The sequence below is a fragment of the Triticum aestivum genome, chromosome 5B, assembly GCF_018294505.1.
Source record: "Triticum aestivum cultivar Chinese Spring chromosome 5B, IWGSC CS RefSeq v2.1, whole genome shotgun sequence".
Taxonomy (NCBI): Eukaryota; Viridiplantae; Streptophyta; class Magnoliopsida; order Poales; family Poaceae; genus Triticum; species Triticum aestivum.
This window is the reverse complement of record NC_057807.1, coordinates 384,716,773-384,741,387: the sequence shown is the minus strand read 5'-3', so window position 1 is coordinate 384,741,387 and position 24,615 is coordinate 384,716,773. Positions and strand designations below refer to the sequence as shown.

The following is a 24,615-nucleotide window of genomic DNA, read 5'->3' as shown; positions in this document are numbered from 1 at the left end:
AACACTTCCCTAGAACAAGAATTAGGCCACCATATGAACCAATCACGAGGGCATATTATGGATCTAGAACCAAAGATGACAACACTTAGATCCTACGCGTTATGCATAGCTAGGGGCGTAAAACGATAGCGCTTGTTGGGAGGCAACCCAATGAAAAAAATTATTTTTGATTTTTTCTTTCTGTTATTGCATGTTAGCACAATTATGCTACTGTTATTATTGTGTTTTTTGTGTCTTAATTAGTGTTTGTGCCAAGCAAGGCCTTTGGGAAGATTTGGGTGAAAGTTGATTTGATCTTGTTGAAAAACAGAAACTTTTGTGCTCACAAGATTATTTGTAATTTTTAACAGAATAGTGCTTTTGAGTTGATTCTTTTTGAATAAGATTAATAGACAAATTTCTCACATCCACCAATTTATTTCAGAATTTCTGGAGTTACAGAAGTATTTGAAATATTTAGATTGCTATAGACTGTTCTGTTTTTGACAGATTCTATTTTCTTTGCATTGTGTGCTTGTTTTGATGATTCTATGGTTTTATTTGATGAGTTTTTGCCATATAAAAGTTGTAATACAGTAGATATAATTCAAAATCAAAATATTAATAGGTTTGCAACAGTACTTATAGTAGTAGTTTGCTTTCTTATACTAACGGATCTCACGAAGGTTTCGTTGAGTTTTGTGTGATTGAAGTTTTCAAGTTTTGGGTGATCTTCCGATGGATGAAGGAATAAGGATTAGCAAAAGGCTAAGCTTGGGGATGCCCGAGGCACCCCAAGATAATATTCAAAGAAGTAGCAAGCAACTAAGCTTGGAGATGCCCCCGAGTGGCATCCCCGCTTTCTTCTAACAATCATCGGTATTTTACTTGAAACTATATTTTTATTCGTCACATACTATGAGTTTTGCTTGGAGCGTCTTGTATGATATGAGTCTTTGCTTGTTTGCCTTTGTGTTCTAAGTCTTGAATCCTTGCTGGACACACCTTTTTGAGAGAGACAAAAATTATGTTATGCTTGCTCCTATGCTTCACTTAAATTTTTAGAGCCATGTATTTGCTCTAGTACTTCACTTATATCTTTTTTAGCACGGTGTGCTTTGTTATTTTTGAAGAAATTCTCTCATGCTTCACTTAGATTTATTTGGGAGTTAGTAAAATTTTCAGAAATTCTTTCTTGCTTCACTTAGATTATTTTGAGAGAAAGAAAAATTATGCTCATGATCTTCACTTAAATTTGTTTGAGCTTATCAAAAGCAACATATAAAAATAGTCCCAAAGTGATAGATACCCAAGGAGGATATAATAAAAACTTTCATGAAGATCATTGGACAAAATAAACTTGATTCTTAGTAATGGTTTTGAGATATGGCGATAAGATATGTGAGTCATGTTGATGAATAATTGTGCTTTAGTAAGAATATTGATGTTAAGGTTTTTGATTCCCTATGCAAGCATGAAAGTCAATAGTTATGCAATGAAATTTATATCCTACTTGTGGTGCATTATTTGGTGTTACTTATGCTTAGTGCTTGGGTATGAGATTTTTTGCTTTTTGGTTGTTCGCATCTCAATCTTTTTGCTAGCCTTCATTTTGCACGAAGTATGATCACTACTTGTGCATCCAAACCTTTTAAACCAGTTTTGCCTTATGATTCCACTATACCTACCTATATGCGGTATTACCATGTTGTTCTAAGCAAATTTGCATGTGCCATCTCTAATTTTCAACATAAATTTCTCTTTTGTGTGCTCTACCGCTCGCAAGGCGATGAAGGGTGACCAATATTTTCCATGCTAGATGTGTTATTCTCACGATGAGAGTTTATTCACTTGTCATTGCACGAGAGTACGGCAAAGGTATTAGGGATGCCCAGTCCCAAAATGAAAAATGAATTTGCTTTATGTTGTCAAATAATAAATTCCTTGGGAAGTGTTGGTATGGATGGCAACCGTGGATTCGGCTAGCCATGGAAAGTGAAAGCAATGGTGGAAAAATGAATAAACTTTAGTTTCTGTTTGGGAACCGCCTATAATGTATCTAGCATGGAAAGTATTGAGATCTCTAAGTCATTTTCATTGGTGGGAAAAGTATGCCTCTCAAAAATGTTTTTATCTCTCAATTTAAGCTTTGAACTCTGGCACCTCAACAAATCCCTACTTGCCTCCGCGAAGGGACTTTCTTTTACTTATGCAATTTTTATTTTGAATTTGAGTCTCCATCTTCTCTTATAAAGCACCAACTAAGGAGCACTATGATCGTATTTGAGCATTGGGTGTAGCTAATATCTGCGTGTGTTTCATGAATGGATCAATGATTGAGCATAGTGGGCTAGGGATAACTTGCTTCAGTGTTAATATTTTGAAAGACATGGTTGCTTGTTGGTATGCTTGAGTATTAGAGTCTTCATGTCAAAACTAGACTATTGCTTTGAATCATATAAAAGTCCATATGTCCATGCTATAAAGAAAAGAAATATGATGAACATGTTAGGCAGCATTCCACATCAAAAATTCTGTTTTTATCATTTACCTACTTGAGGACGAGCAGGAATTAAGCTTGGGGATGCTGATACGTCTCCAACGTATCTATAATTTTTTATTGTTCCATGGTGTTATATTATTACTCTTGGATGTTTTACAATCATTTTATAGTCATTTTATATCATTTTTTGTTACTAACCTATTGACATAATGCCCAGTGCCAGTTGCTATTTTCTGCATGTTTTTTACATCGCATGAAATCAATATCAAACGGAGTCCAAACGTAGCGAAACTTCTTGAGGATTTTTTTGGGGCCAAAAGACATCCAGTAGTCCAAGGAAGCATCTCAGGGTGCCTCGAGGGGCGTAACACCCACCAGGGCGTGCCAGGAGGCCCAGGCACGCCCTGGTGGGTTGTGCCCACCTTGGGTGCCCCCCGAACCGCCTCTTTCCTCTATAAATACCCCAATATTCCAGAAACCCTAGGAGAGTCAACAAAAATCAATTCCAGCCGCCGCAGAGTCCAGAACCACGAGATCCAATCTAGACACCATCACGGAGGGGTTCACCACTTCCATTGGTGCCTCTCCGATGATGCGTGAGTAGTTCTTTGTACACCTACGGGTATGTAGTTAGTAGCTAGATGGCTTCCTCTCTCTCTCTCTCTCTTGATTATCAATACAATGGTCTCTTGGAGATCCGTATGATGTAAGCCTTTTTGCGGTGTGTTTGTTGGGATCTGATGAACTTTGAGTTTATGATGATCTATGTTTTTATCCATGAAATTTATTTGAGTCTTCTTTGATCTCTTATATGCATGATTGCTTATAGCCTTGTATTTCTTCTCCAATATTTGGGTTTTGTTTGGCCAACTTGATCTATTTATCTTGCAATGGGAAGAGGTGCTTTGTAGTGGCTAGTGGGTTCGATCTTATGGTGCTTGATCCCAGTGACAGAAGGGGAAACAACATGTATGTATCGTTGCTACTAAGGATCTTGTCTACATTATGTCATCGTTCTTATTGCATTACTCCGTTTCTCCATGAACTTAATACACTAGATGCATGTTGGATAGCGGTTGATGTGTGGAGTAATAGTAGTAGATGCAGGAAGGAGTCAGTCTACTAATCTTGGAAGTGATGCCTATATAATGATCATTGCCTGGATGGCGTCATGATTATTTGAAGTTGTATCAATTGCCCAACAATAATTGTTTTCCTGCCGTTTGCTATTTCTCTCGAGAGAAGCCACTAGTGAAACCAACGGCCCCCGGGTCTCTTTTCATCATATTTGCCTTTGCGATCTATTTTTCTTTGCATTTATTTTCAGATCTATTAAACCAAAAAATACAAAAATACCTTGCTGCAATTTATTTGTTCCGCGATCTATTTATCATACCTACCACTTTTACCTCATGTTATTTGCCTATCTTGAGGCGCTGTACCCGAAAGGGATTGACAACCCCTTTAACACATCGGGTTGTGAGTATTTGTTATTTGTGTGCAGGTGCTATTTACGTGGTGTGAGGAGGTTCTCCTACTGGTTCAATAACCTTGGTCCCATCACTGAGGGAAATACCTACCATTGCTATACTGCATAATCCCTTACTCTTTGGGAAAACACCGACGTAGTTCTAGCAGACATCAGACCAACTAGAACATGAACTAGAAGAACTAGAGGAGGCTCCAAAAACTGTGTGAACAATAGAGCAAAACCCCCTAGTACGTATAGGTTGGAGGAGGAGGAGAGGGCAACCACCCAGGGGGGAGTCCCCCCTTGGGGCACCGGCCATGGGGGAGGAGTTGGACTCCCCTAGTCCAACCCCCCCCCCCCCCCCCAAGGAAAGGGGGGCGCCACTTCCTTATGGGACCTTGTGGCCCATAATTCCTTCCACCTCTTGGCCTTTTAAGGCCCATTGATATTTAAATTAAATATAAAATGTTATAAACACCTCTAGACCATTGGTATATATTTTAACATCTCCGGAAACATTTCCACCTATATATAATTTATCGGTAATACCCGGTATTACCAGATTCTCTTTGAAACCCTTCTGGTGACCCCGAAACGCTTTCGGATCCTCTCGGAGCTATTCTGAATATTCATGAAATAATTCCACAAATATATTCTCATGACTCACGCACTACTAACACTCAGCATATCGTGATTGCCTTAAGCTTGTGACCCCGTAGGTTCGGTAACTCCTAGACATGAACGAGATCATCTGTTCAATGACCGTAGGTGTTAAAGAGAGCATATCATGATTGCCTTAAGCGATATTGCTCATGCTTTGCTCCTGGTAGTGCCTTCGTCATTGGATCTAACACATTCAAATCCGTGTGAATCTTGAGAATATTCACATAGCTCTTCTTGACATATTGGCGGACTATGTGATACATGCGTTCAATGTGTTTGGTCTTCATGTGTGATATTGGTTCCTTTGCTTGAGCAATGGCTCCACTATTATCACAATAGAGAGTCACTGGATTCATCACACTTGGGACAACATCAATTTCTTCAAGAAACTTCTTGATCTAGAACACGTCCTTTGATGCTTCCGGAGCCGCAATATACTCTGCTTCTATTGTAGAATCTGCAATAGTGTTTTGTTTGAAACACTTCCAAACAACCGCACCACCATTAAGTGTGAAAACATAACCTTATTGAGATTTATAGTAATCTATATCAGTCATGAAGCTAGCATCGGTGTAATCATTTACAATGAGTTCTTCATCCCCTCCATAAACAAGGAGCATGTCCTTTGTTTTCTGAGGTATTGAAGAATATTTTTAACTGCCATCCAGTGAGCCATTGCTGGATCACTCCGGTATCTGCTACTAACACTTAGTGCATAAGAAACATTCGATCTTGTACATATCATAGTGTACATGATGAAGCCAATAGCAGAGGCGTATGGTACTCCACTCATTTGCACTCGCTCATCAACTGTCTTGGGACTTTGATTTCTACTAAGTGTTATGCCATGTGACATTGGGAGAAATCCTTTCTTTGCATTCTCCATTTTAAACCTCTTTAAAACCTTGTCAATGTACGTGCTCTGACTTAGTGCTATCAGACGTTTTCATTTATCTCTATAGATCTTTATGCCTAATATATATGCAGCTTTGCCTAAGTCTTTCATTGAAAACACACTCTTTAAATGTGCCAAGATACTTAGCATCATTCCCTATCAATAATATGTCAGCCACATATAATATTAGAAATGCTACAGATCTCCCACTAAACTTCTTGTATACACAAGCTTCTTCATCATTTTTAATGAAGCCAAACTCTTTTACCACTTCATCAAAACATTGATTCCAACTCCTTGATGCTTGCTTCAAACCATAGATTGATCTTTGAAGCTTGCACACCTTACTGGCGTCCTTTGGATCGACAAAACCTTCTAGTTGTATCATGTATACATCCTCTTTCAGATTTCCATTTAGGAATGCAGTTTTGACATCCATCTGCCATATCTCATAATCGAAATATGCAGCTATAGCCATCATAAACCACATGAACTTTAGCATTGCTACAGGAGAGTAAGTTTCATCATAATCAACTTGCAAAAATCCTTTCGCAACTCCCCTTGCTTTGTAGATGGTTGGATTACCATCCCCATCCGTTTTTCTTTTGAAGATCCATTTACATTGTGTGGGTTTCACACCGTCTGGAGGATCAACCAAGTTCCAAACTTGAATCTCATACATTAGCTTTGAGCCATTCTTTTGAGCTAGGCGCCTCCATCGTTTCCTTGTAATGTGCAGGTTCAACTTCTTCTAAGATGAATATTTCATTGTGAAACCATTCAGGAGGTTCAATAACTCTTCCTGACCTACGTGGTTCAGTCATAGTCTTAACTGGAGTTTCTACAACTGCTGTAGTGTTTTCTGGTTCAGATGTGTGGATAACTTCTAGAACGGATTCTATTTTGTAAGTCGTCATTTATGGATATTCAGTAATCTCATCGAGCTGTATTGTCCTCCCACTTACTTCTTTAGCAAGAAACTCCTCAAGAAAGTGTCCATTTTTAGCAACAAACACTTTGTCTTCAGACTTTTGGTAGAGGTAATACCCAACCGTTTCTTTGGGATAACCTACAAAGTAACATTTATCTGCTTTGGGGTCGAGCTTATTTGGTTGTAAACATTTTACATAAGTCTCGCAACCCCATATCTTGAGGCGCGACAAATTAGATTTCTTCCCATTCCATAATTCATATGGTGTCGTCTCCACAAACTTAGATGGTGCTCTGTTTAGTGTGTATGTTGTTGTTTCAAGTGCATATCCCCAAAAGGATAAAGACAGATCGACAAATGACATCATTGACCTTACCATGTCCAACAAAGTTCGATTACATCTTTCAGATACTTCGTTTCTTTGAGGAGTTCATGGAGGAGTAAGATGTGAGACAATTCCACAATCACTCAGATGCTTGCTAAACTCATGACTGAGATATTCTTCTCCACGATCAGATCGCAGAAATTTAATCTTCTTGCCATGATGATTCTCAATTTCTTTCTGAAATTCTTTGAACTTCTCAAATGTTTCAGACTTATGTTTCATGAAGTAAATATATCCATATCTACTCAAGTCATTAGTGAAGGTTACGAAGCATAAGTATCCACTGCGCACCAGAACACTCAGTGGACCACATACATCACTACGTATTATATCCAATAATTCTAGCGCACATTCCGGATGACCAGTAAACGACGTCTTAGTCATTTTACCCATCAGACAAGCTTCACATGTATCAAATGATTCAAAATCAAATGGTGTCAACTGCTACTTGTGAGCTGCGTTGGGATTTCCTTGAAGAGGAGAGGATAATGAAGTACAGTAGAGATAAGTATTTCCCTTAGTTATGAAACCAAGGTTATCAATCCATAGAAGAACCAAGCAACACTATGTAAATAACACCTGCACACAAACAACAAATACTTGCAACCCAAAGCATAGAGGGGTTGTCAATCCCTCAACGGTTATGAGCAAGATTAAATGGTGTAGTTTTTGATAGATAGATCAAACAAAAATACAAAATAAAATAAATAAAAGAAAATTGCAGCAAGGTATTTTTGGTTTTAATATATGATAAAAGATAGACCTGGGGACCATAGTTTCACTACATGCTTCTCTCATAAAAATAGCATACGGTGGGTAGACAAATTACTATTGGGCAATTGATAGAAAAGCAAATAATTACGACGATATCCAAGGCAATGATCATGTATATAGGCATCACGCCCGAGACAAGTAGACTGAAACAATTCTGCATCTACTACTATTACTCTACACATCGACTGCTATCCAGCATGCATCTAGTGTATTAAGTTTGTGGAAAAATGAAGTAACGCCTTAAGCAAGATGACATGATGTAGACAAGATAAACTCACGTATGAATAAACCCCATATTTTTACCCTTAATAGCAACGATTCATACGTGTCATGTCCCTTTCTGTCACTGGGATTGAGCACCGCAAGATCGAACCCATCACAAAGCACCTCTTCCCATGGCAAGATAATTAAATCAATCTAGTTGGCCAAAAACCAATAAATCAGAGAAGAAATACGGGGCTATAACAATCATGCATAAAAGAGTTCAGAGAAAACTCAATATTAATGGATAGATCTGATCATGAACTCACAATTCATCGGACCCCAACAAACACACCAGAAAAAGTCATTACATCGAATAGATCTCCAATAACACCATGGAGAACATTTTATTGAAGATCAAAAAGTGATAAGAAGCCATATAGCTTATAACTATGGACCCATAGGTTCGTGGTAAACTACTCACGCATCATCGAAGGGCAGCAAGGATGATGTAGATCCCCCTTCATGATCGAATCCCCCTCCGGCAGAGTACCGGAGAAGGCCTCCAGATGGGATCTCATGGTTCTGAAACTTGCGGTGACGGAAAAAGTATTTCGGGTGTCTCTCTGATGTCAGGGGAATATTTGGGTATTTATAGAGGTGTAATTAGGGCTTGACGTGCCATGAGGGGCCCACAAGCCTGGTACGCACCCCTAGGGCTTGTCGCTCCCTCGTGGCTCCTCTGGCATCGTCCCGAACCTTCTAGGGTATCTTCTGGTCCAGAAAAAATTAATCGAAAGTTTTTTCTCCATTTAGACTTCGTTTGATATTGATTTTTTGAAAAGCCAAAAACATGCAGAAAACAACAACTAGCACTGGGCACCGAGTTAATAGGTTAGTCCCAAAAAATGATGTATAATTTCATCTAATGACATATAAAATATCCCAAATTGATACTTTAATAGCATGGAACAATAAAAAATATAGATATGTTGGAGACGTATCAAGAATCCCCAAGCTTAATTCCTACCCGTCCTTGAGTTGGTAAATGATAAAAACAGAATTTTTGATGTGGAATGCTACCTATCACATTCATCATATATTATTTTCCTTTGTAGCATGGATATTTGGACTTGAATGATTCAAAGCAATAGTCTATAATTTGACATGAAGACATCAATACTCAATCATATGAACAAGCAACCATGTCTTTCAGAATATCAACGCTAAAGAAAGCTATCCCTAGTCCATTATGCTCAATCATTGATCCATTCATGAAACACACTCAAATATTAGCTACACCCAATACACAAGCATGGCAATAATGTTCCCTAGATGGTGCTTTATAAGAGAAGATGGAGACTTAAATAAAAATGAAAAATTGCATAGAAGTAAATAGATAGACCCTTTGCAGAGGGAAGAACAGAATTGCATATGTGCCAGAGCTCAGAGCTTAAATTGGAGATAAAATTATTTTGAGAGGCATGCTTTTCCTGTCATAAAAAAACGACCGAGAATTCCCAATATCTTCCATGCTAGACAAACTATAGGCGGTTCCCAAACAGAAAGAAAAGTTTATTACCTTTCCACCATTCCTTCACAATCCATGGCTAGCCGTATCCACGGGTGCCTTCCATACCAACACTTTCCAAGGAATTTATTATCATCATATTATTATTTTTTATTTCAGGACTGGGCATCCCTATTACCTGACATACTCTCATGCAATGATGACGACCCACAGGTATAGGGAATCTATCATACTCCTTTCGATAAGTAAGAGTGTCGAACCCAACGAGGAGCAGAAGGAAATGACAAGCAGTTTTCAGCAAGGTATTTTCTGCAGGCACTGAAATTATCGGAACAACTAGTTTTGTGATAAGATAATTCGTAACGGGTAACAAGTAACAAGTGTAACAAAGGTGCAGCAAGGTGGCCCAATCCTTTTTATAGCAAAGTACAAGCCTGGACAAACTCTTATATAAAGCAAAGCGCTCCCAAGGACACATGGGAATTATTGTCAAGTTAGTTTTCATCATGCTCATATGATTCGCATTCGCTACTTTAATAATTTGATATGTGGGTGGACCGGTGCTTGGGTGTTGTCCTTACTTGGACAAGCCTCTCACTTATGATTAACTCCTCTCGTAATCATCCACAACTATGAAAGAAGAATTAAGATAAATCTAACCATAGCATGAAATACGTGGATCCAGATCAGCCCCTTACGAAGCAACACATAAACTAGGGTTTAAACTTCTGTCACTCTAGCAACCCATCATCTACTTATTACTTCCCAATGCCTTCCCCTAGGCCCAAATCATGGTGACGTGTCATGTAGTTGACGTTCACATAACACCACTAGAGGAAAGACAACATACGTCTCATCAAAATATCGATGAATACCAAATTCACATGATTACTCATAACAAGACTTCTCCCATGCCTTCAGGAACAAAAGCAACTACTCACAAAGCATGCTATTGTTCATGATCAAAGGGGTATTGAATATCATTAAGGATCTGAACATGTGATCTTCCACCAAGTAAACCAACTAGCATCAACTACAAGGAGTAATCAACACTACTAGCAACCCACATGTACCAAGCCGAGGTTTTGAAGCAAAGATTGAATACAAAAGATGACCTAGGGTTTGAGAGGAGATGGTGCTGGTGAAGATGTTAATGGAGATTGACCCTCCCTTGATGAGAGGATCGTTGGTGATGACGCTAGCTTCAATTTCCCCCTCCCGGAGGGAAGTTTCCCCGGCAGAATCGCTCTTGCGGAGCTCTAGTTTGCTCCTGCCCAGGTTCCACCTCGAGACGGCGGCACTTCGTCCCGAAAACTCTCTCTCTATTTTTTCTAGGTCAAAACCAACCATATAGCAGAAGATAGGCACCGGAGACCTGGCAGGGGCCCACAAGCCCTAGGGGCGCACCCTGGGGGTAGGGCGCGCCCTCTCAGGTTTGTGGCCACCTGGTGGGTCCCCTCTGATAGGTTTTTCGCCCAATAATTTTTATACATTCCAAAATAATTCTTCGTAAATTTTAGGACTTTTCTAGTTGTGCATAATAGGTATATCAGATTTGCTCCTTTCCGATGTAGAATTCCAGCTGCCGGCATTCTCCCTCTTCATGTAAATCTCGTAAAATAAGAGAGAAATGCATAAGTATTGTACCATAATGTGAAATAACAATCCATATTGCAATAAATATTGATATAAAACATGATGCAAAATGGACGTATCAATTCCCCCAAGCTTAGACCTCGCTCGTCCTCAAGCGAAAGTCAAGATCGATAATCATGTTCACATGTTTTGAGATACATATGTCGATAAAATAAAATACGAACATGAGGCATCATGATCATCTTTAGAACAACAATATGTTGTCATATAACTTGTTATGCTAGAGTGACAATTCATTCACAAAGTAAAGTATGAATCAAAAACTTTATTGAAAACCAACAAACTATGATCTCAGTCATTGAAGCAATCGCAATTTATCATAACATCAGAAAGAGTCAATTAGGAGCTTGTCTAGCAAGTCCACATACTCAATCATCTTTAGTCTTTCATAATTACTAACACACATGCGATACTTATGAGATCAAAGCCTCAACTGGACATAGACAAAGATAGGGCTTATAACTTTGCCTCCCAACATTTTACCTCAAGGGTAATGTCAACAATAATAATCTATAATCACCTACATCCGAGTGGATATATGTGTCTAGATCTTTCCCTAACACATGACACTTGCCAAAATAAAAAAGCAAAATATAGGGAATGGTGAAGATCACCATGATTCTTGCATAAAGGTAAGTACTTAAAAAAGTAAAAGATAGGCCCATTCCCAGAGGGAAGCAGAGATTGTCATGCGCTTTTATGGTTGGATGCAGAAAATCTTAATGCAAAAGAACATCACTTTATATTGCCGCTTGTGATAAAGAAATTTATTATGCATTCGGTCGCTTTTATTTCTTCCATATCACAAGCTCGTATAAAGTTTATTTTCCTTGCACTAAAAGATCATACATATTTTAGAGCAATTTTTATTGCTTGCGCCGATGACAAATTACTTGAAGGATCTTACTCAATCCGTAGGTAGGTATAGTGGACTCTCATGGCAAAACTGGTTAATGTTTGGACGCACAAGTAGTATCTCTACTTGGTGAATTTTTTTGGCTAGTATGAGGTGGAAGCAAGCGTCATGATCCATAACAATATAACTTCTGTTCAAAAATAAGCAAACATAACTCATTGTATTGTCTTCCTTGTTTAAAATCAACTTCTTAGCATATAATATTTTAATGAGTGCTCACAATCATAAAAGATGTCCAAGATAATATATTTATATGTGAACCCCTCTTTCTTTATTACTTCCTTTTAATTGCAACAATCACCAAAACTATGTTTGGCAACCAATAACAAGTTTCAATCCACATACTTCTTATATGTGAAGTCATCAATCTTCATAAGATTATTATATAATTTTTTTATTTCTTTTGCTCTTTTTCTTCTTTTCCAAGATCAAAGCAAGAAAGCAAAACCCTTACTCAAAACTACTCTTTATTAATCCATGCAACGGTTTAACGACGATGACAAACGGCTCTAGGGCGTTGACCATTAGGGGCACGTGCATGAAGACTTTCCGGCTATCATCGACAAGGTCAAGCCGGCTCCTGTAGGGGAGCGACGACAACGGCGCGTCGGCGGCTCGTTCTAGCGGCAGTAGTGGTTGTTTGGGGTCTTGAAATCTCAATGCAATTTTTATTATGTTTGAGATGCTTTGTACTTCTGCTGAACTTTGATAAAAGATCTGAATCATTTTCGAAAAAGAGGCAGTCTAAAACCTGAATCTATTTGTCACTGTACTGACATGATACATGAAGAATAGACCGGATGTTGTTAAAAAAACGAAAAAGAGGAAGCGGAGGGAGAGTACTTCTTGGGCAGTTGGGCTCAGCATCAGCGGAAGCGTAGAAGCAACAAACAGAGCCACGGCAACTCGAGTCAGTCATCCGACGGCCCGCACGGGCTGACGGCAGTACGCAGGGGGGGCTATTCGGTCATTCCGCCGTCTTGCTGGCCGTCGTCGTGGTTCCTCCCCCAACCCCACGGCCGAGGCGCGGGCACTCACCACCGCGCTCAAGTGCCAGTGACCTCACCGCCTCCCGCCCTTTTTAAACTAGTGCTCCCGAGGTCCGGCTCACCACCGCCGCGCTCCCGCTTCCTTCCCCGCCCCAACCCCCATGGGCAGCAAAACCCTAGCAGCATCCCCCCGACAGGCGCACCAACCGGTTGGTACTGCGCGGCGTAGCACGTAGATCCCGCCCCCGCGCCGACCGGATCCGATGGCGGAGATCGCCGTCGGCGTCTCCTCCCCGCGCGCCTCCGTCGCGGCCGCCGCCGCCGCAGCGGCTGCGTCGGCCTCCGCCGGCCCGGCGGTGCTGTCCTCCCCGCGCGCCGCGCTAAGCCGGGGCACGCACCAGTTCCACCACCGGCGGTGGGCGCCGCCGACGATCTCGCCGTCCTACAGGGCGTACCTGGTCGCGCTCTGGCTCGTCGGCTTCGTGCTCGTCTTCCTGTGGCAGAACACCTCCATGGGCCGCCTGCGGCTCTACAACCGGCCGCCCATGCCCAAGCGCGCGCCGTCTGCCGCTGCATCGATGGGCCAGTGGGTGGCCTCGCCGCCGGTGTACGACTTGAAGGAGTTTGGGGGCATCGGGGACGGGCGCACGCTCAACACGGCTGCCTTCGAGGCCGCAGTGGCAGCCATCTCGGAGAGGGGCGGCGGGAGGCTCACCGTGCCTGCCGGCCGGTGGCTCACCGCGCCGTTTAACCTCACCAGCCACATGACGCTCTTCCTCGCTGCTGGCGCTGAGATCCTCGGGGTCCAGGTGAGGCATTTCAGCTGCACTTTCCACCAGCTTGCTTAATTTTACACTCACACGTTTTGACAAGGTTGTATGACCAGTCACAAGTGTAGTCGTGGTATAGTTAAACACTTAAACCATATGATGAATTAATGACTCACATTAACTTTAGAATAACACTGGTCCTGTCCACTCATGCTTAGCCTGTAAAGGAATTATAATGATGTCATTTTGTTTCAACCTTACAGAAAGACTAGGATGTTGCTTACTTATCATCTGGCTGTAACTTTTACAGTTTGGTGCATTTTCTTCCAATGAATCAACATTGACAGCTTATTGCGTTACTTACATGTAAGGATGAAAGATACTGGCCATTGATGTCTCCATTACCATCATATGGATATGGAAGAGAGCACAAGGGACCTCGATATGGGAGTCTCATACATGGTCAAGACCTGAAGGATGTGATTATAACCGGTAGGTAGTATTGTATGTTTCCTTTATTGCATTTTAACGCTCATGAGAGTGTGAATTTTATGTTTTTTCTTTATATGCTTACTTGCTTCATTTCAATGCTTAATTATTACTTTGAACTTTGTCTTTGTATTCTGAATTAAAGCAAGGATTGACTGCCATCACATTATGGCGTGTGTGGCCTTTAAATTAACACCCTAATTGCGAAACGTTGGAACATAAGTGAAATTGGTAAAATGAAGTATCAGTATTTGCGACCACCTACCTTATAAATCATCTTTTAAGTCCCACCGTGAAAGTATGTTGGATGATCCTATGTTATGAGGCCTCCTTTTTAGTATTTTGAATATAAGACCAACGGTCTTGTTGGTTATTCATGGGAAGATATTGTTACCTGTTACCAGAATAATCATGAATGTGTAGCCATGATTCTAATGTGCCAATTTAATTGCTAAATATTCTTTCTGTCAGCCTTTTTGTCCTCAAATTGGCCAGACATTTCGTTAGCTGAGACTCATCATCTCTTTATCTGTATAATAGGTCATAATGGCACTATAAATGGGCAAGGCCAAAGTTGGTGGATCAAATTTCGCAAGAAACTCCTCAATCACACCAGGGGTCCTCTTGTTCAGCTCATGCGGTCAAGTAACATTACTATTTCTGACATCACATTACGTGATTCTCCCTTCTGGACACTTCATCTATATGACTGCAAGGATGTCACAGTCTCGGGAACTACTATTCTGGCTCCAATTGCTGGGGCTCCAAACACCGATGGGATAGATCCAGGTCATTTTCCAACTTTTGCGGTTTACTTGATTCCTGAGCTCTTATTCGCTTCAGCCACAGCTCACATTGTTCAATGACTGGATAACAATCTAGCCTCTTTATGAACCCTACAACTTTGTACTTCCATGTTATCTTGGTTTCTTAACTTCTTATTATATGATTTGGAACATTTTATACAACACTCAGATTCTCAGTTGCGCTTACTGCTTATGCAGATTCTTGTGAGAATGTGATGATTGAAAATTGCTATATTTCTGTTGGTGATGACGGGGTAGCTATAAAGAGTGGTTGGGATCAATATGGAATTGCTTATGGGCGTCCGTCTACTAACATCACTATTCGCAATGTCATAATCCGCTCCATGGTCAGGTAATTCATTTGTTTTGGTTCACTGTGTTAGCCTATCTGTTAATTTATAAGTTGAGTGACTTGTTAACTTGATTGGTGAATAAGAACGTTAATAGTACCAAAATGCAGCTTTTCATGTACAGTGAATTACTCTGAAATGTATGGGTGTTACTAGTCAAAGTTTGTCAGATCAGCTTGATTGCGTGTTTAATCTCTTTTCCCTTCTGGACAGTGCTGGCGTGTCTATAGGAAGCGAGATGTCTGGTGGTGTCTCAAACGTTTTGGTAGAGAACGTCCACATTTGGAGTTCGCGGCGAGGTGTGAGGATAAAGACTGCCCCTGGAAGAGGGGCCTATGTAAACAACATCGTCTACAGAAACATAACCCTAGAAAATGTCCGTGTTGGCATCGTGATAAAGACCGACTATAATGAACACCCAGATGAACGGTTTGACCCGAAGGCAGTTCCCGTTGTCGGCAACATCTCGTATACGTCAATCCATGGGCAAAGGGTGCGGGTACCCGTCAGGATACAAGGGAGCGCAGAGATCCCCGTGAGGAATGTTACTTTCCATGATATGTCGGTTGGCATACTTGACAAGAAGCACCATGTTTTCCAGTGCTCCTTCGTCCAGGGGCAGGTCATCGGCTATGTTTTCCCTGTGCCCTGCAAGAACCTGGACCTGTACAATGAGCGGCGCGAGATGGTTAAACAATCGACACTGCAGAACATTTCAGATATCGACTACAGTTTCTGACACGGTGGTTCTTTTCACTGTATTATTTAGGAGTATCCAGTGATGAGCTTAGTCTTGTTTTACTGCATACACAGGAAATTTTGGTTGTAGCTGTTTACATACCCCTCTGTCTAAGGCATGTATTTAAGGAGGCCGGGGCTTGTCTATACTGTGTCATAGAATGATTCAGCTCGTTTCCCATTTCAGCCCTGTATTTCTACACATCTACACACCAATTAAGCAATTAAGACTTCACGAACAATGTTAACACTAGGTGTTTTTTATGGTCGTTTTGCAAAGCTCACTCTGTCAAACGGTCTTCAAAATAACGTCAGTACAACTATAGAGGTAAAACACCTTGTCCCTTCTGGAACAAATCTTATTGCGCTAGTCTTTTGGTGAAGCAATGGCAGCACAGCTTCTTTTGGTTTGATTTTGTCTGGCTTTAAAATTATATATGAAAAAACAGGGGAGTATTCTTTGTTTTCTTTCGCAGCATGCTCTCTGATTTATAGATTCACAGGGGGTGAGAACTGAGAACCAACTTTTATTTTATGAGGGAGGCGAGAACCTACCTTAGTTGACTGAGAAAGACAATGATTTGTGACACTAAGTACTAGTGTCTTTGAAATGTAATATTAATCAACTTTCCTTTTGTCAGGGATACATTTGGTAAAAAAATTGGTCAAGTATCTTTTGAAGTTTTTTTCCCAATTGTCAAACAGTACTTAGTCCGTCCAAACAAATTTAGGGTGAGTAGTCTGTCAAGTTTCTTTTTTCACTATCTCAAGCTGTTTTAGTTTGCAAAAACGTCATGTATTATGGACGGAGGCAGTAGTTTCTTTCATTCCCACAGAAAAAAAAACGTTAGTTTCTTCCAGTGACATCGAGAAGGCTGTAAACAACGAACGGGCATCCAAGTTAGAAAAAGCCCACGGGCCAATTTCTACGATAGGAAAAACTTGGCAGTTGGCACACCTGTTGCTAAAAAAAAAAACCTGTTGCTAAAAAAAAACAGTTGGCACACCTGGCCACGCGTCATTGGCTGGCGGTCGATCAGTGCAGCGCCCTCTCTCCCTCCCTATCCTCAGCTCCAAGCAGATAACCCGCTCGCGGGCGCAGTGCAATTTCCGCCCCTCTCTCCCCGGAATCCTCCATGGCGACTCCTCTGCCCACTGGCTCATTCGCAGCATGCAGCCTCCAACCAAGGTAATCACCGACACTCCGGTTAGTCCCTGTCCGAAACATCCGGGTTTCCTGCTAGCCTTTTTTGCTGAACCTTCGCCTTTTCTGGTCGAGCTAGTATCCGGGCGCTGCATGCACCGAAGCCGCCGCTGCAGAATGCTGCTGCGGCAGCGTGCGCTGCCGTCCGTCGGGGCTGCGGCCACCGTACTGGCGCGACCAAGAGCAGCCTGTCCACGGTGTGCGAGCCGCTGGGGCCCGACCGGCCCGTCTGGTTCCCCGGCACCGCTCCTCCGCCGTGGCTCGACGGCAGGTAGGTAACTGGACCGAGTTCATACCATGCATAGTTCGAGGAAAATACGTGCTGAATTTCATTTCGTCTCTGGCATTATTCCTGTGCTGCCATTCCCCTTCAGCCTTCCGGGAGACTTCGGATTTGATCCTCTCGGATTCGGATCGGAGCCGGAGTCGCTGCGGTGGTTCGCGCAGGCGGAGCTGATGCACGGCCGGTGGGCGATGCTGGCGGCGGCCGGGATCCTGGTCCCGGAGATCCTGCACAAGTGGGGCTTCATGGAGGAGTTCTCCTGGTACACCGCCGGCGAGCGCGAGTACTTCGCGGACCCTTTGACGCTCTTCGTCACCCAGGTGGCGCTCATGGGGTGGGTGGAGGGCCGGCGGTGGATGGACTACCTCAACCCGGGGTCCGTCGACATCGAGCCGCGGTTCCCCAACCGCAAGAACCCCACCCCGGACGTGGGGTACCCGGGGGGCCTGTGGTTCGACTGGGGCAACTGGGGCCGCGGCTCGCCGGAGCCCGTCATGGTGCTCCGCACCAAGGAGATCAAGAACGGCCGCCTCGCCATGCTCGCCTTCGTCGGCTTCTGGTTCCAGGCCGTCTACACCGGCCAGGGCCCCCTCGACAACCTCTCCGCGCACCTCGCCGACCCCGGCCACTGCAACATCTTCTCGGTACGTAGCCGTACACACATGGTTGGCTACTTAACTCTCCATTGCCAGTATGGTTTGCTTCTGTGATTCTCATGCAGATCATTTTATGTCATGGGGCACTGTGCAGGCATTCACTTCCCACTGATCGTGGCAGAGTGGCGAACGGCGTTGCTCACGCAGAGGGTTTTTGCCGTGAACCTGAGCACTTTGGCTTTGGTGTGTCATCTAGCCCTTTGGAAAATGTGAATATTACAGTGCACCGGAAGAGGGGAGTGGGCCGGGGAAGATGCTTACCAGTACACCTCTGTATAATGAAATACTCCCACTAGGCCAAAACAAAATTCTACTACTACCACAGGCCACATTAACATCAGAATCGCACAGCTGTTATACTTCTTGATACGCGTAATTTTCTTCTTGGTTAACCCTAGACACCTATTTCTATGACCTTGAATAGAAAACTGAGAGAGTCAGATAGGCTGCTACGAACCCAAGGCCAGAGGCAACGTGTGCAGTGTAAAACAAAAGGAAGAATGATGTGGTCGATGCAGGCCATGCGCGCCGCTCGAGTATGATATTGAGCCAGCCGTGAGCTCATTTAGAAACTCGTACCGAGCTATCATGTCGTCCCTTGAGCTAGACGATGCGTCAATGGTCGGCGCAGTTCATAAGGATACCCGGTACAACTTTCTCAACAACCAGCAAGTCATTCAAGAGCCGACGAAGCCAATTAGCTTCGACCGTAGCTATATCTAGTGTTGGGAGTTCTGCTTTTATTGTTGACCTCGTTAAGATGGTCTGCTTGCAAGACTTTTAAAAAACAACGCCACCATCATGAGTGAACACATATCCGCTCGTGGCCTTTATCTCATCAGCATCCAAGATCTAGTTTTAGTCACTATACCCTTCAAGCATCTTTGGGTCCCAGTGTAGTGAATTCCATAATTCACAATGTCTTTCAAATAACGCATAACTCTCTCTAGAGCTTTTCAATGATCAGCTCCCGATTTTGAACCAAATCGGCACAGTTTGCTGACAGCAAAAGAGATGTCAGGTATTGTAGCACTTGCTAAATACATAAGCGAGCCAATAATCTAAAAATATTTCAATTGATCTCTAGCAATTCTTCAATTCTTTCGAAGCAACATGCTAGCATCATATGATGTTGGAGAGGGCTTGCAGTCACTATAACCAAAGCGACTTAAGATCTTTTCCACATAGTGAGATTGAAGCAATGTAATTTCACCATCATTATTTCTCAATAGCTTGATGTTCAGAATAACATCAACTACTCCTAAATCCTTCATCTCAAAACAATGAGATAGAAAATTCTTGACCTCCTTAATAACATTTAGATTTGTTCCAAAAATAAATATGTCATCAACATACAAGCAAAGAACAACTCCCTTGCCCCACCATGGCGATAGTATACACATTTATCAGCTTCATTTACAACAAACCCTGTATCTGTTAAAATTCTTTCAAACTTCTCATGCCACTGCTTAGGTGATTGCTTAAGTCCATACAAAGACTTCAACAATTTGCACACCTTTCCTTCCTGACTGTCCACTATAAACCCATCTGGTCGTTCCATGTAAATTTCCTCGTCCAACTCTCCATTTAGGAAAGCAGTCTTAACATCAAATTGATGAAGGAGAAGACCATGTGAGGCGGCTAGTGAAAGTAATACTCGAATAGTGGTAAGTCGAGCCACGGGTGAGTAAGTATCAAAGAAGTCTTCACCTTCCTTTTGAGTATAACCCTTGGCCACGAGTCGTGCCTTGTACTTCTCAATAGTACATCATGCCTAAGCTTCTTCTTGAATACCCATTTGTACCCTATAGGTTTGCACCCCATAAGGATGACCAGTGATCTCCCAAGTTTCATTTGCCAAGATGGAATCCATCACTACAGACCGTTTCCTTCCAGTGGTCAGCATCTTCATATGCATAGGCCTTAAAAATAGAACTCGGAGTGTCATCTATGCATGAGATACACAAGAAAATCATCACCAAACCACTTTGCAGTCCTCTATCGCTTACTCCTTTTAGGAGTCTCATTATTGTCCTTCACAAGATCTTTAAGATGTTGCATCAGAATGGTAGGTTCAGAAATTGTAACTAAGTCATAACTTGACGAGCTAGGCATCTCCTGATTTGACGAGCTAGCCATATCCTTCATATCAAAGAAAGTCACGTCATTCGACTCCATGATTGTACCGACATGCATGTCTTACAATCAAGAATCTATAACCAATCCTATGAAAAGCATACCAAAGAAAAACACATTTCACAGTTTTTGGTCCAAGCGTGCGCTTCTTTGGAATTGGCACATTGACTTTCGCCAAGTAGCCCCAAGTTCATAGGTAAGAGTGTTTTAACCATTTCTTCTCCCATTCAGGACGTATCTCTCTGTTCTTTGTGGGAACTAGATTTAGGACATGACATGCAGTCAATATCGCCTCCCCCGCCCTTGGAGAGACCCGATGTGTCTAACATGACGTTAACCAAATCGGTTAGAGTACAATTCTTTCGTTGGGCTACCCCATTTGACTAGGATGAATAGGGAGGCATCCTCTCATGGATTATACCGTGTTCTGGACAGAAAGAATCAAAATTATTGGAGAAATACTCTCCACCACGATCGGACCTAAGCCTTTTGATCTTTCGATCAAGTCCGTTTTCTGCTTCAGCTTTATAGATCTTGAAAAAATTCAAAGCCTTATCTTTTGATTTCAGGAGATACACATGACAGTATCTAGTGGAGTCATCAATTAATGTCATAAAATATTTCTTTTCACCTTTTATCAAAACACCATTCATTTCACAAGGACCTGAATGTACAAGCTCTAGTCGCGCAAGATTTCTTGTTTCCGCAGTTGTATGAGACTTACAGGTTGCTTAGCGTGCACACAAACTTGACACTTAGATCCCTTGAAACAGTGAAATTAAGGATTAAGTCCAACTTGGCTAGCCCTATCATGCAACCAAAGTTTATATGACAGAGACATGAATGTTGGGAAATGTAGCATGCAATTTCAAAAAATTTCCTACGCTCACGCAAGATCTATCTACGAGATGCATAGCAACGAGAGGGGAGAGTGTGTCCATGTACCCTCATAGACTGAAAGCGGAAGCGTTAACTTAATGTGGTTGATGTAGTCGAATGTATTCTCGAATCAACCGATCAAGTACCGAACGTACGACACCTCCAAGTTCTGCACACATTCAACTCGATGACGTCCCTCGAACTCTTGATCCAGTAGAGGCACGAAGGAGTCGATGAGTTCCGTCAGCATGATGGCATGATGACGGTGTTGGTGAAGTGATCCGCGCTGGGCTTCGCCTAAGCACTACGATAGTATGACCGGAGGAGTAAAACGGTGGAGGGGGCACCGCACACAGCTGAACAATTGATGTGCCTTGGGGTGCCCCCTGCCCCCTTATATAAAGGAGGAGGGGAGGAGGCCGGCCACCAGGAGCACGCCATGGAGGGGGGAGTCCTACTAGGACTCTAGTCCTAGTGGGATTCGCCCTCTCTTTTTCCTTCTTTCGGAGGGGGGAAAGGGGAAGGGAGAGGGAAGAGGAGAAGGAAAGGGGGGCGCCCCCTCCCCTAGTCCAATTCGGACTCCCCATGGGATGGGGCGTGGCCACCCCTTGTGGGCTGCCTCCCTTCTCTCCTATGGCCCATGTTGGCCCAACAACCCCCCCCCCCCCGTGGGGGGTGGGGTCTGGTAACCTCCCGGTACTCCGAAAAATATCTGAACCTTTCCGAAACCATTCCGGTGTCCGAATATAACCTTCCAATATATCAATCTTTACCTCTTGACCATTTCGAGACTCCTCGTCATGTCCGTGATCTCATTCGGGGCTCCTAACAACCTTGGGTCACCAACACGCATAACTCATATAATACCTATCGTCAATGAACGTTAAGCGTGCGGACCCTACGGGTTTGAGAACTATGTAGACATGACCGAGACACCTCTCCGGTTAATAACCAATAGCGGAACCTGGATGCTCATATTGGTTCCCACATATTCTACGAAGATCTTTATCGGTCGAACTGCAATGTCAACATAGTTATTCCGTTTGTCATCGGTATGTTACTTGCCCGAGATTCAATCGTCGGTATCTTCATACCTAGTTCAATCTTGTTACTGGCAAGTCTCTTTACTCGTTTCATAGTGCATCACCCCGCAACTAACTCATTAGTCACATTGCTTGCAAGACTTCATATGATGTGCATTACCGACACTGGTACGCGTCGGTGCTATACAAACGGTTTTAAACCCCTTTCCACGACGATATTTCGAGCTGTCGCCAAGTGAGTGTGGGCGATAGGGGGGTCCTCCCACACGACCAATAAATCGTCGGGGATAGGCCCTCCTGGGACACCAAATGAGTTCGTGTGTGATCTGGTGACTCCATGGAAACCCAATCATTTCCGTAGGTATGTACATCCCACACGGTGAATCCCAGAAAATATTTCCGTAGGTATGTACATCCCACACAGTGAATCCCAGAAAAACATTTCCGTAGGTATGTATATCACACACAGTCAATCCAAGGAATACATTTCCGTTCTTATGTACATCCCACATAGTCAATCCATGGAAAACGTTTCCGTTCGTATGTACATCCCACACAGTCAATCCAGGAAAAACGTTTCCGTTCATATGTACATCCCACACAGGTTTATGTATAGGATCATGTGTGATACATGTAACTATCACACACGCTCTGTCTTGGTTAACCGCTTGCTTTTATCAACTACATCACACACGATTTGATGAAGAAAACTGTGTGGTATTGGGCTATCCATCACAAGCTGTCGGTGTACAAAAGTATGGATACTTCTGTACCCCTTACTAGTGCACGGTCAGTCGCAGCCACACCTGCGGCAGGGCTTGGCAAGGCAGGGGAAGGCAAAGTACGAAGACTACCAAGGTGGATACTCGAAGAACAAGGAGCAGAGGGCATGCTGGACATCCTCCGGCGACACCCATGCTGGGGCGACTCGTGTAGCCCCGGCAGGCTTCTTGCCGGGGCGACCTACACAACACCAGCAAGTCCATCACCCTTGGGGCTGAGAGCTCTGACACCATCAACAACGTTAAGACCAAGATCTGGAGAGCACATGCCTGGTAGCATGCATATCCTCATAAAGATTGACAGCCCACATATCCACCTGGGACCAGAAGACGAAGACCCCCAACAAGACTCTTGCCGGGGATGACTCCTAGGCCCCCGACAAGCCTTGCCGGGGACAGTCGTTGGTCCGCGGCCAGACCCGCGCCTGTCAAGGTTTTGCCACCTCACCACCACTCCAGTACGACGATAAGCGTGCCACCTAAGCAGACGCCTGCGTGGAGGCATGCTGATCTTCGTGGAAGCTTTACCATTATGCCAATGCAATAACCAGTTAGCCAGCGTGGCACTGCATGCCTCGTCAGCCTGGACGCGTGTCGAAGCAAGGAGGAGCGGCGAAGGACGGGATGGCTTCTGTTGCCGTCCTCGATAAAGTGGGAGGACACATAGGCAACACATTGAATGCGTTTGTCCTACGTTGACCGAGCGATAAGCTCGTGGACTTTAGCTTGCCACCTGCTTTGTGCCACTGTGGCAACCCCTTTGCGTATAAAAGGAGGCCCAAGGCATACAGAGAGAGGATTCAGACTTTTGGATGAAGCACGCACCGTAGCTAGTTCAAAAGCTCAAGAACACATATATCCAAACAAGCAGGACTAGGGTATTACATTTCTTTGCGGCCCGAACCTGGGTAAAAAAACCCTGTGTGCTAACGGCTCGACCGGCTCTTCGTGCAGCTAATCCCCCGCCGAACGTAGAAGGGATCCTTGTGACCCCATAGGTGTTCGGTTTCCCCGACATCTTTGGTGCGCCAGGTAGGGGGGAATTAGTTGTGAGAATTTGGTATGTTAGTTAGTACCATAGTTTTTTCATCGCCATGGCACCAAAGAAGAAGACGATCGCAGCGATCGGTCCGTCCGGGGCCGCTCTGCCCGCACCTGTATGGACGGGCGACGTAGCGGAGGCCAGTGGTGGAGGAGATTGAGATCGTCCACATCATCCAAATATGAGAAGCCAGACAGCCGGCGTCCTCCGCAAAGGCGACAACGGTCGGCGCACCGTCGCACCCAGGGATGGAGCCGCGCTACCTGCGGGTGGCGCGGGGACCTCCAAGGGCAGGAAGTCGACCCCGCCAACGCACACATTGTGGTCCTCTCAGCTCGTGCGCAACGAACAGCGCCGCGATGTTGAAGACCCCGGGCGTCGCCGCTAAGGGAGTCCTGGATTAGTGGGTCCTCGGACAGCCGGACTATATGCTTATGCCGGACTGTTGGGCTATGAAGACACAAGATTGAAGACTTCATCCCGTGTCCGGGTGGGACTCTCCTTTGCGTGGAAGGCAAGCTTGGCAATTCGGATATGTAGATT

The 24,615-nt window shown here is 43.5% G+C and overlaps 2 protein-coding genes across 2 annotated transcripts; both read left to right on the top strand.

Moving 5' to 3' along the window:
* Nucleotides 1–12,790: 12,790 nt before the first annotated feature.
* Nucleotides 12,791–16,311, top strand: LOC123111980 (probable polygalacturonase). Its single transcript, XM_044532864.1, has 5 exons — nt 12,791–13,703; nt 14,036–14,156; nt 14,694–14,942; nt 15,158–15,311; nt 15,523–16,311. Exons 1-5 carry the CDS (start codon nt 13,158–13,160, stop codon nt 16,046–16,048), a joined length of 1,596 nt encoding a protein of 531 aa, XP_044388799.1. The 5' UTR covers nt 12,791–13,157; the 3' UTR covers nt 16,049–16,311.
* A 725-nt stretch (nt 16,312–17,036) lies between these two features.
* Nucleotides 17,037–18,553, top strand: LOC123111982 (photosystem I chlorophyll a/b-binding protein 6, chloroplastic). The gene is made up of 4 exons (XM_044532865.1): nt 17,037–17,236; nt 17,331–17,522; nt 17,626–18,178; nt 18,285–18,553. Exons 1-4 carry the CDS (start codon nt 17,184–17,186, stop codon nt 18,300–18,302), a joined length of 816 nt encoding a protein of 271 aa, XP_044388800.1. The 5' UTR covers nt 17,037–17,183; the 3' UTR covers nt 18,303–18,553.
* Nucleotides 18,554–24,615: the final 6,062 nt, after the last annotated feature.